Source organism: Chionomys nivalis, chromosome 7 (assembly GCF_950005125.1).
Source record: "Chionomys nivalis chromosome 7, mChiNiv1.1, whole genome shotgun sequence".
Classification (NCBI taxonomy): domain Eukaryota; kingdom Metazoa; phylum Chordata; class Mammalia; order Rodentia; family Cricetidae; genus Chionomys; species Chionomys nivalis.
Genome location: NC_080092.1, coordinates 17,561,262 through 17,577,016, shown reverse-complemented (window position 1 = coordinate 17,577,016; position 15,755 = coordinate 17,561,262). Strand labels below are relative to the sequence as shown.

Here is a 15,755-nt window from a genome sequence, read left to right as displayed (position 1 = left end):
TCCTTCTGTGTCCTTGCAGGATCTTTACTCTGTGTGATCATTCCTGGTTCTTTCTGCCTGTTAGAGTCCCTCTCCATATAAGGTACTATTACAAAGTGATGCCGTTCAATTTTAACCCCTCTCTGCTTTAAGTCACAATGACATCTTTAAATGTACCCCAAGTAGGCTCACATTCTGAAGGGCTAGGGGCTAGCGTTCCAACACAAGAATTTGAGAGGGACAAAAATCCAGCCCAGCAGGTGGCAATCTGGCCTAGGAAGCAGCCATCATAGTGCAGAGAAAATAACAGAAGGCCCGAATCACAGACACGGGATGAATTCTGTGGTTCTGCCATTTCCTGACTGTGGACCCTTGAGCAGAGCAGGAGTTAAGCTGTGTGAGAATGCTCTGCTTTTTCTATGTAGCTGGGATAATAGCTGCTTCAGAGCTATCAGGGTCAAGCTCCGAACATAACACATGGCACACAGAGCTCAGAGAATACCCGTTGTCAATTCTTTAGTGCCTACTTATATTGTCATATCTCAGATTACCAAACAGAGATAAGACATCAAGTCGTTACATTAAACATATTAAGGGAGTACCAAACAGAAGTATTATGTTAAAAATATTAAGCAAGAGGAATATTGGCACAGGAAACTGTATTAACCACACAGCACTGTGGAAGGCTGATTCAGAAAGTCTATTTCTAGGAATTTGAAATTTTATTTCTAGCTCATGGAGTATTAGGAAGCTTTAGAAAGGGAAGGACTGTCTGAGAGCATCGAATCTGGGATCCCCCAATGGATGAACAAATCCCACCAGTGATATGAAGGATGCTTATACAGGCACATGGGCATCAAACAGCATAGACTCACGGTGAGTTACTCCTCTTCCAGTTCTTTTTTTCTATTTATTTATTTATTTATTTATTTATTTATTTATTTATTTATTAAAGATTTCTGCCTCCTCCCCACCACCACCTCCCATTTCCCTCCCCCAATCAAGTCTCCCTCCCTCGTCAGCCCTAAGAGCAATCAGGGTTCCCTGCCCTGTGGGAAGTCCAAAGACCATCCACCTCCATCCCGGACTAGTAAGAGGAGTATCCAAACTGCCTAGGCTCCCACAAAGCCAGTACGTGCAATAGGATCAAAAACCCATTGCCATCACTCTTTCTGATACCATTCAGATGGGAGTCTAAGTTTGTGACACTTTCCTCATCAATAAGAACCCATTTAAACAAAGATCAAACTCTGAAGACACAGCATCCAGAGGCACGCTCACAAAATGTAAAATATTGTCCCATTCTCATTTGCTTTGTCTTCGCCTGTTACCTTCTGGTCACATTTTATTAGACTTATACTGATGATATAAATTTTAAAGTAAATTTAAAGGGAGGGAAGTTTAAGACGAGATAGTAGTAATAATTTAGGTGCCACAATAATGTTATCTGCAATAGGCTGTTATATGTTAACCCAACCACGAGTGAAATTTACCCTGTGCCTCTCACAAGGAAACCCAACAAGGAAAGGAAGGCTCAGAAGAAAAAGGGAAGTTTTCTAGGACCACGCAGCTAGCTATTCCGACACTTTCCTCATGTATTGAACTCGGCGTCAGACAAATTCTATGCGGTTAAACGGGAGGCAGGCTAAATTTAAAATGGCCAACAGACTGTGCTGTGGCTTGTCAGGAAGGCAGTGATTCAGTAAAGCTCGCCTGTACCGTGTGAGAGGCCTGGAGGAAACAGAACGCTCTAGCACCTGGTGCTGGAGACCTAAGATCTCAGCAGGTCTAGAGTAATAGCCCAGAACACCAGGTCAAATGCCTGGGCCAGAGCCTGAGTATGTCATGGCAGGGATTCCTCTTGGAAGCAAGCAAAGATGGCTTGAATCCCAGATTCTCCACTTGGCAAGAAACCACTGTATCTGTCAGCTCATCTGTAGCCTACGCATTTGAAAAATTTCTAAGACCGACACCAGCAAGCTGGATGATAATAACAAATGCCTTTAATCCCAGCAGAGGCAAGGGAATGTCTGTGAGTTCCAGGCCAGACCAGTCTGCAAAGTGAGTTTCAGGACAACCAGGGCTACACAGAGAAACAATTTCTCGAAAGCAAAAAAAAAAAAAAGAAACAAAAGAAAAAAGCAAACCGTTAGGGATGGAACAGTTATCACTACCAAACACCTCTGATAAATTATCTCAGCCCTCAGAATATCATTCCAGCATATTTTTTATTGTTCCATAAGAACAATAAGGGGTTTGGTATCAGAGGGTTGCAGGGTTTATCTGTATCTATTCAATTGAAGGAGTGGTAAATTTGACTTCAAGCCACAAGAGTCAATCTAGAATCTGCCACTAGCTCCAACCCTGCACTGTGGAAAGAGAAATACAGGTAAACCGCACCTAGGAAGCAGAAAACGGCAAGGCCTTGTTGGCACTCTCAGGAGTCACTTGCAGTCTGGAATTCAGAATCTGCCCTTGAGTTGCTTATTTAAGACTACAATTCCCAGAATGCCACAGGTGAAAACACTACCCAATCAGAATGCTGCAGGCAGAGACTCTGGCCAATCATGCAGGCGGAGACGCTGGCCAATCAGGAAGCCTATCCTGGTTTTCCCTGCCATCTCTCCACACCTAGCGTCAAGTTGACTGACTGTTGAGGAGCCGTACGCACAAGGTCCGTTGACGGTGACGAGGCTTTTCTTTGTGGTGAGCAGTTGGGAAGGTGAGTTATTTGAAACCATTCGGTCACCAGGCCAATTTCCCGGCTGAGGGGTGGTTGGAGAACGGGCACCCGCAGGCTGATGAGGGGTGTGGAAACTTCCAGGCTGCCTTAGGCCTGTCCTCAGCCGCTGGGCAGCGGGAACTCGGTGACTCCCAGAGAGCAGAGGTCCTCAGGGGGTGTTAGTGGGGCCCAGGAAGAAGACCTCTGAACAGACTCTGACCCCGAAACCCTCTGTCAGGGTTGAGGACTCGGGCTGTGCCCAGGGCAGGGGGAAAGGGCGTTAGTGACGTCATGCCCGCTTGTGTGCCATATTGGCTCTGACACCCTCTAGTCCTTGGGCTTGGATCTTCTGTGTGACGTCATTTGGATAAGGGTTAAGCTGAGCCGACGCCAGCCCTGTAGGATTCGGCACCTTAAGCCCTCTGACGCTCACTCCCCTACCCACTGTGTGGGGCTCAGGACGTTCCTGTTAGTTTCATTTTCTTGTTTTATCAGTATTAAGTTTTATACTTATTTACAGCCATGTTTCTCCTCCCCCCCCCAAAAAAAAACCCGAGTCCTGGGTTTGGCGTGTCCAAGTGAGGTTATTATTGGAATTCTTGTGTTACTATTCAGGGACATAGAGGTGGATGCAAAGTGCGCTTTATTCATTAATGTCCAGAAAAGAAAAGAATTTTTGCAGCTCTTGTAAAGGAAGTGTGAGGGGAAATAGGACAGATGGCTGGAATTCAGGAAAGTACAAAGACAAGGTCCAACTTGGCGGTTTGATTTCATTATCCTGCTCCAACAGTCCTGACTGACGTGTGACTTCCCAGCTTTTAGATGGCAGGAGCGGCCTGGGCTAATTAATTGTAGTTTATTTTTCAAGTCATTTTGTGAAGTTTGACTAAAAGGTTAGTATCTAGTGAGCCATCTCTCTGCAGACAGCCTCAGTTAGATATATTTACTGTACTTTATATAGCACAGTGTGGTGGTTTATACATTTTTAGATATACCCTTGTCGACAAATTCTATGTAATCACATCAACTTTTCGTTTTAAAGAAATTGCAAGTGGGCACTGTCATTCAAGAGTCGGAGACACTGGCTAAACATGATATTAGGAAAGGTCCCTCACAATTGCTGAATTGTAAGATAGTTTGTAAATGCGGAGGATTTCTGTAGAGGGGACTTTGTTTCTATTGTAAGGGCCCCATCTTGTGGATGTGGTTTGATAGAGAAGGAACTTCATCCCAAGAATTCCAGATGAAGTTGTTTCCAGATACAATTTCACTTGAAACCTGGAAAGACAAAACCAGTTGATGCTTCCCTAGGTTGTAACTGCCCTAACCATTTAGGAAAGACAATGATTTTAGTTTAAAATCGCTATTTTTCTTTTATAAGTTACATTATTTTTTAAAATACACATGACTATTTTTAAAAATAACTTTTTAAAATTTATTTTCAACTGTGTGTGTTTGTGCCATTTGTGCATGGGTATCTGGAAAGCCAGAAGAGGCCATTGGCTCCCCTGCAGCTGTGGGAGTCTGATGCCCAGTGTGAGTGTTGGGAACTGGATTTAGAGTCACCTCACCAGCCTCCCACGAAAATAACGATGCTTTGTACACCATTCTGGTTTCTCTTTTATAATCAGATGTTGAAGAATAATCATCATGACCACAAGCAAAGAGTGGAAGCCATGATTAAGAACATTAATACAATTTCTTTGGAGATGAAGAAGATGAAAGGTAAGGACGGACTTAGTCAATACGTTTGCACGCCACTGCTATGCAAGACATGCTCGAGCTAATTTGTGCTTCAGCTAGGGTAGTTTCTCCGCTGATTATAATTGTCCTGATAAGAAGTGTTTACAGTATAATCTCAACTATGTGTTTGAAGGTGCTAGGCCTGAATCCCTATTCTGACACCACTAAGTTAGCTACCTGACTAAATTTCCCTTCCTTCAACAGTTACATGACTACCATGTTCCACAAAATTCAGTGTCTTTATCCATGAATCATTCATTACTAAGCCCCTGAGGTTTTGCCAGATTAAGAATTAAAAGTTTGAATCTATAAATGAAATGATTGTCATTTTAAATATATTCTTAGTGTAATAATAGATCTTAAAGGTCATGATGTGTTCTCCTGTTTTACTCCTAGCCATGTGAACTTTCTCTGATTGAATATTTCTAGAGATAAGCTCTCCCCGCAGCATGCTGGGAAACTCTCTCATCAGTTAACCCATTTCATTCTCGATAGTTCCTCAGGAAATTAGCTAAGATCCGTACCCCGACTCTCTTCATCTCTAGGTCCCATTACTATCCCTGGAAACCTATTTTGAGTGTAAAGTTATTCTTACAACCCTGTAGATGTTTTCTGTGTCACTTTTGGGACCTGCAGCTGCAAGTAACAGATACCACCTATGTGATGCACACCAGGAGAGAGACAATCTGAAGTGAGGGCAGCCCTGGAATAATTCATTGGGGCCAGGTTTTTCCATCTTCTGCCGTATACTGTATACTGTCCATGTATTCTGCTGCTCATCATTACTCCTGAGGTGGCCACACACAGACACTATTTCTGCCTGTGATATCTTTTTATAAGCCTTTATACTGACAGCTCCAGCAATTCTCCATTCCTTATAAAAACATGAGGGCCATGTAGCAATGATAGAAGGCTTGCCCAGCACGCACAGGACCCCAAGTTCAATCTCCATTACTGCAAAATAAATATATTGGGAGAGAGGAGGCTTGTAATAAGGCAATGGCCAAGTTCTAAATAGGGAGAAAAGCGATTTACTAACTAGGGGACATTTGCAGCATCATGTTCCTGATTAAAAAACAAAACAAGTATAGTTAGGAGCAAGCCTGCCCCCTTTCTCCAGAGTGGGATGATGTAACTACAAAATCCAGCTGTGAAGAGGACCTATATAAGTAAAATTGAAGGTTAAATAGTGAGTTAATAAAAGTTTTCCTCTTCAGGTATATTTGAAGGGGTGGGGAGTCAGGAAAAGAACGTCTTTAGTCAGGAGCAAATAGCAGAAATAGAAAGGAAAAATGTCTTTTGAGATACAGAGAAATACTAGCATACTCACACCCACCCTGTCTTAGTCTGCTTTCTGTTTCCATGATTAAATATCATGACAAAGCAACTTGGAGAGGAAAGGGTTTATCCCACCTGCAGTTTACATCATGAAGGAAAGTCAGGACAGGAACCCAAGCAGAGAGCACAGAGAGATGTGGCTCACTGACTTGCTCGGTTTGCATTCTTATACACTTAGGCACCTGCACAGGAATGGCACTGCTCACATCCATATCACTCACCTCCAAGAAAATGCCTCCACAGGCACTTGCCCATGCCAGTCTAATGTAGGCAATTCCTCAGTTGAAATCCCTTCTTCCTAGTTATGGGTTTGTGCCAAGTTAACAAAGATTAATCAGCACACCACCAAAGGAGAGCAAACCACCACACACACATAAAACCTAAGAAAATGACAGTCAGGGAAAGTTGAAACCAGAAGCCTGTCTTTGTAATGTCTTAGTGGTGGCTCCTATTGTGTGTACTGTGTGCACATGTAAGTTAGCTAAGTTTAAGATATATTTACACAGTGTTGCAGTGTAGGAAGATAGCTGGTGGATGGCGGAGCGCCTTTCTACCCATGGTTTTCAGTCAAAATGGGTCACACCTCAGTAGTAGCTTGAACAGGAAATATTTGAAAATGTCATTAGAAATTAGGAAATAGCTCTTTAAAGCAGTACAAGTTGTCATGACACCGGTGCCACCATGTCTTCTCCTTACACAGAACTCTCCCATATCCTGCTGTGTGACCTCAATCTCCATTTTGGTCAGCCCAAGAAGACTCGGGACCCCAAGGAAGCAGAAACAAGCCACTCATTTGAAGAGACTGAGATACCAGATGTAGCCCTTGCTTCTATCAGTTTATCTGACTGATTTTTTTTCTATTTGGTTTAAATTTCTGGTTTTGTTGACTTAAAAATCTAGAATAACTAAGTTTATTAGTGTAATTTAAAACAGTATAAAATTATAAATAAGCCTATCATCTTCTTGAAAACTGATTTTTTTGTTTTTGTTTTATTTTAATGCCTCAAAGGGAAACTGCTTACACTATTGCTGGAAGTCTGATGCTGGAAACTGAGCTGTCTGTCTGATGTGCTGGCCTTGTCCTCTGGTGTGGACAGGCTCTTCATGTGCTGGGTAGAAGATGATAGTAGCACAGGAGCAGACAGCTTTGCCTTTGCGGGGTGTGGCTAAAAAGAACCGATTTTCTTTCCAGAGAGGGACCCTGAATGGCCTAACTTTTGTTAAGATGTGAATCCATGAGCAAAGAGCTGAGCACTGGTGGTAGATCCAGCTGGGATCATAAGGCCCACGGCTCAGATAGGCAAGGCTGGCACAAGAATAGAATTGAAAGAACCCAAAGAAAGCATGTGCTCATCCTGAAAACATGAGAATCCCGTGATTGCAGTCATAAGAGTGGAAGCAAACACCTTATCCACGGGTTCATTTTTGCCCCTTTACCCTAAGAGATTCAAATACATTTTGTCTCACGTCATCCACTGCTACTTTCCTTGTTTCTGTGAGCAAACACCTGTAAAGAAGCAGCTTAAAGGAAGAAGGTTGGTTTGGGCTTATACTTTGAGAGAATATGGTTGATGATGGCAGGGAGAGGAAGTGGTGGCCTGTGAGGCAACTGGTTACATTGCATCCGCCATTATGAAGCACAAAGAGATATATTTTGCTCTGGGCACTCAGCCCACATTTAGGGTCTTCCCTCAGTTGAACCTCTCCGGAAGCATCTTCACAGACACAGCCTTACCTGATTCTAAAATCCAGTTAAGTTGACAAATTTAACCATCAGATCTACCAGTAGATGCTTTGAGATCTACCATGTCCTTCAACTTCATCACATTCAGATATAAAAATGCCTGCAGTGTCCTGCTGCTCTCTCCCCAGGACCTAGCTCAGTGTTTTACACACTATAGACATTATAAATCGCTGCTGGGCATCCTTCTGAGGAAATTAACACAGTGTTTTCAGCTTTAGCATCTCCAAGTTCTGGGTCCTAAATTGAGAGCTCTGGGTTTGTAAGGATGAGGTTTTGTAGAACATTATTGTCATTTGTTAAGCATTTCCACATTCTTCCTACTCACCTTAATGTTTCTGCTGTATTAACCTGGTGACTTTTAAGGTCCCTTCTAAAAAAAAAAAATAACTTTTTTGTTTTTAACTAATGAAAATAAAAGTATATAGTATTCTTTTTCACCTGAAAATTTTGTAGATCAGAGAAATCAAAATATTTGTCAATAAAAGTCACAAAGTGATGCTGAGAGTCCCAAAGGAATGAGATTGGAAGAACAAGGCATGTCAGCGTTCAGTGAATACTAGGTTATGGCTTGCTAAACATGAACAACACTGCAAATTCTCATCTTACGCTGATGTCTTGATAAAACTTATAGTGACAAGGGGAAACATTATGAACTGAAAATTCATTTACTGACAATACCTATTGAACATCAGAGCTCAGCCTAGCCTGTCTTAAACATGCTCAGACCATGTACATTAGCCTGCAGCTGGGCAAAGTCACCTAACACAAACTCTAATTTGTCTTAAAATACTGAATATGTGTTTTTAATTTATTGAATTTTCACAAGCTCCCCATCACCACCAAAAGAGGAAAAAAAAAACTACTTGCAACATATAAAACTGTAAAATACTGTTGGGTACCCTGGGGTCACATGACTGACTAAGACTTTCATATCACCTGTTGCTAGCCTAGGGCAACCAAAATTCACATTGACATACAGTTTGTCTTAACAGGCATCACTCCCACACCATCGTACAGTCACAAATGGTAAGGCAACAAAAACACAACTGTATTACTCATTAAGTGTGGTTTATAAACTGAAGGAGAGTTGAGATGCTTTGAAAAGTTTATAATCCAATCTGAGAAGGACGAGATGGGAGTCACAGCACACTTATTGTTTTGAGGGCAGAAAAGCACAGCTGAGGTGTGGATAGGTAATCTTCAAAGGCCCTTGTGTTAGAGGCTTAATCCACACACCAGGGCAACAATGGGTAGTGATAGGACTGACCACAGGAGGACAAGCCCAGTGGGATGGTGTTAGGTCAGTAGGTACATTCCTTGAGGGAAATTATCGGGTCTTCCTTTCCTTTTGCCTCCCAGCCACCATGAGCTGCACAGATGTCTTCCATACATTCTCACTTGAGTGTCCTGTATGCACCGCAGGCCCACAGACCATACTGAGCAAATGACAAGCTTTCTAAATGAAAGCCAACTAATAAAAGAAGTATCTAGTAGGGAGTTGGGCTGGAGTGTGTGTGTGCACCATCTTCCCAGGAGATCTTCAGTACTAGAAAATGCTTTTAAAGATGGGCATGGAGGAGATACACTGTGGATATAGATATGGGGGATTAAAGAAGAATCATAAACCCCAGTGTGTTTGACAGCAAAATTGCATCACTGATTCTAAAACTGTTTCCTTCTTAGAGGATTTGTAGCTTACATTTACTTTAAAACCAAAATATAACAGCATGGACTAAACAATAAAGTTGTTTTAAGAATCTAAAAGAGTAAAGCAAAAGATAACTTTAATCCCAGGAGGTTATCCCAACATGCATTTATCTCAAATATGAAAAATACATAAAAATACTCCCTGCAAACCAAATAAGAAAGGATGGAGTTATGTTTTTGAAGCCTCTTAAGTTATTGCTGCTCCGAAAATTAATTTTAATTGTTTTAAGTTGTGTAAAAAACAAATTACCTCAGAATGATAAAGTTTCTGTTATAGAATTGTGATATCTAAAATGATCCATTTCTTAAACTTGCCCCACATTATTTCTGTAGTATGGAAAGTACAGTATTCTGGGATGGATTGTTCAGAATCTCAAGTCTTGAGATGAAGTATGCAAACCCACTCATATGTGGACTTCATATGTGGACCTGATTACTTCTACACTTCGCAGACATGGAAGAAAATAAATAAATTATGGGATATTCCGCAACCTTCAAGCACTTTTTAAAGGAAGGGCAAAACACTGTGCCCACACTGAGAGACTTGCTTTGATCCTAAGTGTTCAACCATTTCCTAAGGTCGCTTGATCTTCCCGCATTGAGGACGGAGTCACGAAGGCTGACCTGCTGGGCTGACTTGTTATGGATACCCTGCAGCATATGTCAGTGTGCACTGGTATCTGGAGCCTCTGTTTTTCCCATCAATGAGCAACAGTGGCATTTTCCTGAAGTAGTCAATAATATCTGATACAGAGAGAAAGTCCTGGAAAAGTCAAATGGGAAAATGAGTTAACATCAGAATGGACAGTACACATTTTATAACTGTCGTTTTCTTTGTTTTTTGATTCAGAGTTTGGAAAATTTGTGGGAAAAATAGAATTTGTCAGGTATTTTAGAGATTTCTTTATTAATAGTCAAGAAATTTTAAGTAAGAGATAGCAACGTTAGGTTGGGCCAGCAAGATGACTGAATGGTTAGAGGCCTGAGGACCTGAAGTCAATCCTCAGGACCCACACAGAGGGAAGAGAGAACTTAAGCCTACTAGTTGTCCTCTGAACTCCACACATGTGTCATGACACACACAAAAATAGAAGTTTTTTTTTTTCTTTAAGGAAACCTTTGACTTCTGCTGCAGTGGCTAATTTACCCTAAATATTTCCATCATGATACTTGTTTCTGCTTGGGTTTCTGTATCCCCACATTGACACAACCCAAACTTTTAGGAGGTGTAAAGAACTAGGAGGTCAGATGGGGGTCATATCTGGAAGTGAAGCTTTAGCATGGTGTGACAGTTTCTCCCCTCTCTCCTCCACACTCCCGTATGAGGGATCAGTAACCGTAACCTAGACCACCCAGTGCAGACAGTCTAGACCCACCCAGCCCTCTAGATGCGACCAGAGTCCAAGCTGTACCTAAACTGGATTGTGCAGTTGTTCCTCCCTCTGAGGAAATGTGTTTTCACATCAGAGAAATCTTGGGAGGTGACACTCTGCCTCTGGGAAGAGTATGCAGCTCCGTCGACAGAGAACAAGTGACCCAAATGTTTGACCAAAATTGTGTCCTTTCTGCTTAGCACTGTCACTGTTTAAAGTATTTAAAATTATTAGTGAATTGTTCTAATTCTGTTAATGTCTTGATCAGATGGTTTTCTTTGTGTAACATAAAAAAAGCAAGTCTTAGGATGTTACGTTTGTTGGTTTCTTCCTCAAGAGCAACCTAATGATTATTTTCACACCAAATTATCCTAGTCAAGCAGGATAATTTCTTTGGTAATATGGCCATCTTCACAGAGCCAAATGTCTCAGTTTAGCAAGAAATGCCCCAAGTATTGCAATAATTACTGTAACATAATTCTAGGGTTCTCTGCTTTCTTATATGGGATTTCAAATTAAAATTTTTATTATTACTCTGTATATGTGTGTACATGCTTGTCTCTATGTGTACCGTGTGCATGTAGGTGCCCATGAAGGCCAGAGGAGGGCATGAGAGTCCCTGGAACTGGAGTTGCAGGAGGTTGTGAATCACCCAATGTGGATCCTGAGAATAGAGTCCCAGTCCTCTGCAAGAGTGGCAAGCACTCAGTTTTTGAGTTATCTCTCCAACCCCTTTGATGGTTGTTTTTTTTTGTTTTTTTTTTTTTTTTTTTAATTTTCGAGACAGGGTTTCTCTGTAGCTTTTTTGATTCCGGTCCTGGAATTAGCTCTTGTAGACCAGGCTGGCCTCGAACTCACAGAGATCCACCTGCCTCTGCCTCCCGAGTGCTGGGATTAAAGGCATGCGCCACCACCGCCCGGCTTTTTGATGGTATTTTAAATAATGTTTTATAGGTATAAGCATAATCTTACATTGAAATTACGTCAAAAAGAAGTCAAAATAGATGATACTTACTGCTGTTGACACTTCCTAAATGTATTTTTTAATTTTTTTTTAATTTCAAAAGTTACACTACAGGACCAGTGATAGAGCTTGGTGTTAGCACCTGACTGGTGTGCATAAGACCCCAGGTTTAGTCCCAAGCATCACAAGCAGGTTAAACCTATGATGTTGGACTATTTAAAATGAAAATACATGAAAGACCCCTCTAGTGGAATAAGTCACTTGTAGTATTTGTCTTCTCTCCTTCAGTAAGTGGGTGACTTTACTAAAGTTCTTTAACAGCATCATTGATATACAATGCATGATTTAATTGAATAGCTGCTATACAGCATGTGATTTAATTGCATAGTTGCTGTATAGCATGTGATTTCATTGCATGGTTGCTATACAGTGTGTGAATCAACTGCATGGTTGCTATATAGAACGTGATTCGCTGCATGGTTGCTATACACCATGTGATTTTACTGCATGGTTGCTATACAGCATGTGACTTAGCTGCATGGTTGCTATATAGCATGTGATTTAGCTGCATGGTTACTATTCAGCATGTGATTTCACTGCATGGCTGCTATACAGCATGGGGTTGGGGGAAAGAGTGAAGCATGGAGCCCTTACCTCTTTTCCTCGAAGTCCAGTCCCCAACAAATACACTTGACTTTCCTCCTGGTAACGGATCTGAATGTTGTAAACTTTGTCTTTGTACAACACCATGAGGACGTATGGATTGTTTACTGTCTTCTTAGAACTATCTCTTACCAGAAAAGTACCATCCTAGAAGAATAGATGCTGTTGTTAATGTTGTTAAAGAATAGTCCTTTTGTTGCCTGGAAGAGGCAAGCCTCTAGGGGCCCGCAAAGCTGGCACTTGTCAATTGACTTTGAGTTCTTCTCACAGCTGGGATCCCAGGTCACCGGGATCTTTTGATTATTATGGGAGACAGCTAGCTGAACTTGTATCTGAAGTTTCCAAGTTAATATCTTTGAAGCTTTTTGTTGTTGTTTTGTTTCTTCCAAATAGGGTTTTTCTGTGTAGCCCTGGCTGTCCTGAAACTCACTCTGCAGACCAGGTTGGCATTGAACTCATAGAGATTCACCTGCCTCTGCCTCCTGAGTGCTGGGATTAAAAGTGTGTACCACCACCGCCCAGCGTTTGAAGATTCTTGGTATAAATTTTTTTCAGCAATGGAAACAATCAGGTGAGTGAAGAGCCATAAGAAATAAGGTGGCTCCGGGCGGTGGTGGCACACGCCTTTAATCCCAGCACTTGGGAGGCAGAGGCAGGCGGATCTCTGTGAGTTCGAGACCAGCCTGGTCTACAAGAGCTAGTTCCAGGACAGGCTCCAAAACCACAGAGAAACCCTGTCTCGAAAAAAAAAAAAAAAAAAAAAAAAAAAGAAATAAGGTGGCTCACTTACTGTATACTGCTCACTTCGATTAACTCTCTAAACTGCCTTTCCACCTTCTCACTCAGAACACACTGTTTGCCTGTGAAATGCATCCTCCCTTACCCCACACACTTGCTGTATTTACCTCTTACCCATTTCACACCTGAACAAAAATGAATGTGGACTTTCTATGTTCTTGTTACCCTTTTCCCCAACACTTCGTAAAATGTGATTTGTTCTGTAATTTTCATACAAGAATTACTGCAATGTAATAAAGCATGACAAAGATCTAATATTGAAATAGAGCTAATTAGTAAGAGCAATGTAAATCCCTCCTCTATGTACTTAATTAGAATGGGTTTTAAAGAGCCATCAATATGCAATAATGAAGCTTTTGTTCCTTTTGTTCATAGTTAATTGAACCAGTCAAAACATATCTGGTAAAGAAACTTCCCTCTGGACCAGTGAGTCACAGATTTGGCTTGAAATTCAGTAACCTGGGGAGTCTGAAGACTCCCTCAGCCCATCCTGTACTCCCACTATCACCCCAAAATTCAGAAATGCAGATTAAAAAAAAAACCACCCCAACCCCCAGATGATCAAATCTGCTGCTGAGACTGAAGATGGTTGCTGTAGCCTTAACAGTGTGAAAGATGAAGGGCTGTTGTTCTCCCATTTCTGACTGGGAGACTCAGGGTTAAGGGTCAGCATTGGACATGAGCAAAACTTTATAACATTAAGACTACCTAGAAATTTCTAGGAGACTTTGCAGATAAGCCTTCAATTTAGATAGGCCTTTCTCATGAATTTGAATGGTAACTGAGTGTTAGGAAGATGAATTAACAAGATGTCTGAAATGCTGCACGATTCTTTGGACCAAAAAGAGACACATTCATTAATGAAACTGCTTAATATTTGCCAACCGATGTTTAGTAATGGCTTGGAGGATGCTAGCAGGGAGGATGGCAGCACTAATGGCTCTTAAAGGAACAGCAGCAGGAGCAGCAGCTAGCTCATACTTGAGTCCCAAAGCATATCTTTCTCTTCCTCCACTAATATTTATAAGTGCATAAATATAAACTGTAGAGTGATACCTGGTTTATCTTCCTGAGGGCAGATTCTGCCTCTGCCCGGGTAATATAAGAGACATACCACTCTTCATCTAATGGAGTCTGCAAATAAGAAATTTAAAAGCACTGTAAGTTCTGTAGTTACATAAGCAAAGTGAAAAGAAACGAAAAGGGAAAAAGCTAATATTTCCCATAAATCACCACCTCAGTTCTCTGGGTTTTGAAACATTTGTTTTCTTGACTTGAATCACTTAGAGGGGACTGCATGGATGGAAGACATTTTGTGCAATTTGCTTCTTTATCTTGCCACTAGCTGCAAAAGCAGCTATGTAGGAGCCTCCCTTATATAATGGAACCTTTCATCTGGAAAGGCAAAGATAGACGAACTTCTCCAGCTTATTATATAGTAGTAACATACTTAATGAAAAATCTCTTTTAATGGAGCAACTAAGAGACTTAGTCATTCATGGCTATAAGCAGGAAACATGAAAAAATGGGATTGTTTTTCTCATTTATTAATGCCCCTCAAAGACTGAGAGAGAACACTGAAGAAAACATTTCTTTTCATTGCATCTTCCCCTTAGTTTTTGGTTTATTGTGTGCGGAGCTATGGATTCAGGGCAAGGCTTTACATGGTGTAAGGGTTTGAGCACTGAGCTACACAGCTGCCCTCTTAATGAAATGGCAATAAACAAAACTCTAACCGAAGACACAAATATAGCAGAGCAGCTGATGAGAGTTTGTTAAGGTCCCTTTGCTAGGGAGAAAGGCAAATAGAAGTAGAAAAAGCTGTATTACCTCCTCTTCCTCAGGAGATGGGGGCTGTGGCCTGTTTGGAACTGGCAAGGGTAAGTTTCTGCCTTCATTTCTGAGAGGTGGTCTGTTGCTGGAACCTTTCAAAGCGAAATATTGTGAAAATTAATTTACTGTTGCTCATTGTTTTCTCATCTCATAGTACATCCATCACAGATGCCGCATGACAGCAGGGGCATTCATTTGTCAAGAATATGAGGTTGGAAGGAGCCTGCATGGGACTGACCTAGGCCTTCTGCATATGTTACAGTTGTGTAGGTTAGCTTTCCTGTGGGACTCCTAACAGTGGAAGCAGGGGTTGTCTCCAACTCTTTTACTGGTTTTGGGGACACTACTCCTCATACTGGGGCACCTTGCCCAGCCTTAATACACGGGAGGTGCTCAGTCTCTCTGTAACTTGATAGCCATGTTTGTTGTAGCCATGGGGAAGACCTGTCCTTTTCTACACAGAAATGGAGGAGGGGTGGATTGAGAAGTGGGAACAGAGGGAGAGGGTGGGCGAGAGGCTCGGAAAAGGGGGGAAGGTAAACTGCCCCCAGAATGTAAAAGAAATTAATTAATTTTTAGTTAATTAATCTAAAAAATTATTTGAGGTTGGAAAAATAATTTCTACCTCTTTCCAAGCATGAGGGTTCTTTGGGCCATGTTCCATACCATGCTGGTGAAACTTTGAGAGAAGACCCTGACTGTTCAGTGAACCCCTAAAATTGCAAACAATATAATGTGGGCCGATTCCTAAAATCACATTGTCTGAATATGTTCCTCAGCAAGAACATGCAAAAAGCAGGCCTTTCGTAGATGCCTGCCATCACGTCACACAAGGAATGCTTCAGCAACACCCTGAACATTGGCAGCAGTGAAGAGATAATTATGTTCTCC

General features: G+C 41.6%; 2 protein-coding genes across 2 annotated transcripts in view; one reads left to right on the top strand and one right to left on the bottom strand.

Moving 5' to 3' along the window:
• The first annotated feature begins 2,637 nt into the window (after positions 1 to 2,637).
• Positions 2,638 to 6,631, top strand: C7H5orf58 (chromosome 7 C5orf58 homolog). Its single transcript, XM_057773382.1, has 3 exons — positions 2,638 to 2,701; positions 4,333 to 4,426; positions 6,483 to 6,631. Exons 2-3 carry the CDS (start codon positions 4,333 to 4,335, stop codon positions 6,629 to 6,631), a joined length of 243 nt encoding a protein of 80 aa, XP_057629365.1. The 5' UTR covers positions 2,638 to 2,701.
• A 1,702-nt stretch (positions 6,632 to 8,333) lies between these two features.
• Lcp2 (lymphocyte cytosolic protein 2) overlaps positions 8,334 to 15,755 on the bottom strand; it is a 43,624-nt gene continuing 36,202 nt past the window's right edge. Inside the window, exons 18-21 of the mRNA XM_057774796.1 lie at positions 14,862 to 14,956; positions 14,088 to 14,165; positions 12,225 to 12,380; positions 8,334 to 9,996 (exon numbers count right to left, since the gene is read on the bottom strand). Of these exons, the coding sequence (XP_057630779.1) occupies positions 9,874 to 9,996; positions 12,225 to 12,380; positions 14,088 to 14,165; positions 14,862 to 14,956 (452 nt within the window). The 3' untranslated portion in view covers positions 8,334 to 9,873. The remainder of the gene's footprint in view (positions 9,997 to 12,224; positions 12,381 to 14,087; positions 14,166 to 14,861; positions 14,957 to 15,755) is intronic.

What these genes read in the sequence shown, in the direction of transcription:
- C7H5orf58 (XM_057773382.1), top strand. Translation starts at nt 4,333, where the DNA reads ATGTTGAAGAATAATCATCATGACCACAAGCAAAGAGTGGAAGCCATG. An exon ending in GGAGATGAAGAAGATGAAAG is followed by an intron (nt 4,427 to 6,482) that starts GTAAGGACGGAC and finishes CTCCTTACACAG; the next exon opens with AACTCTCCCATATCCTGCTG.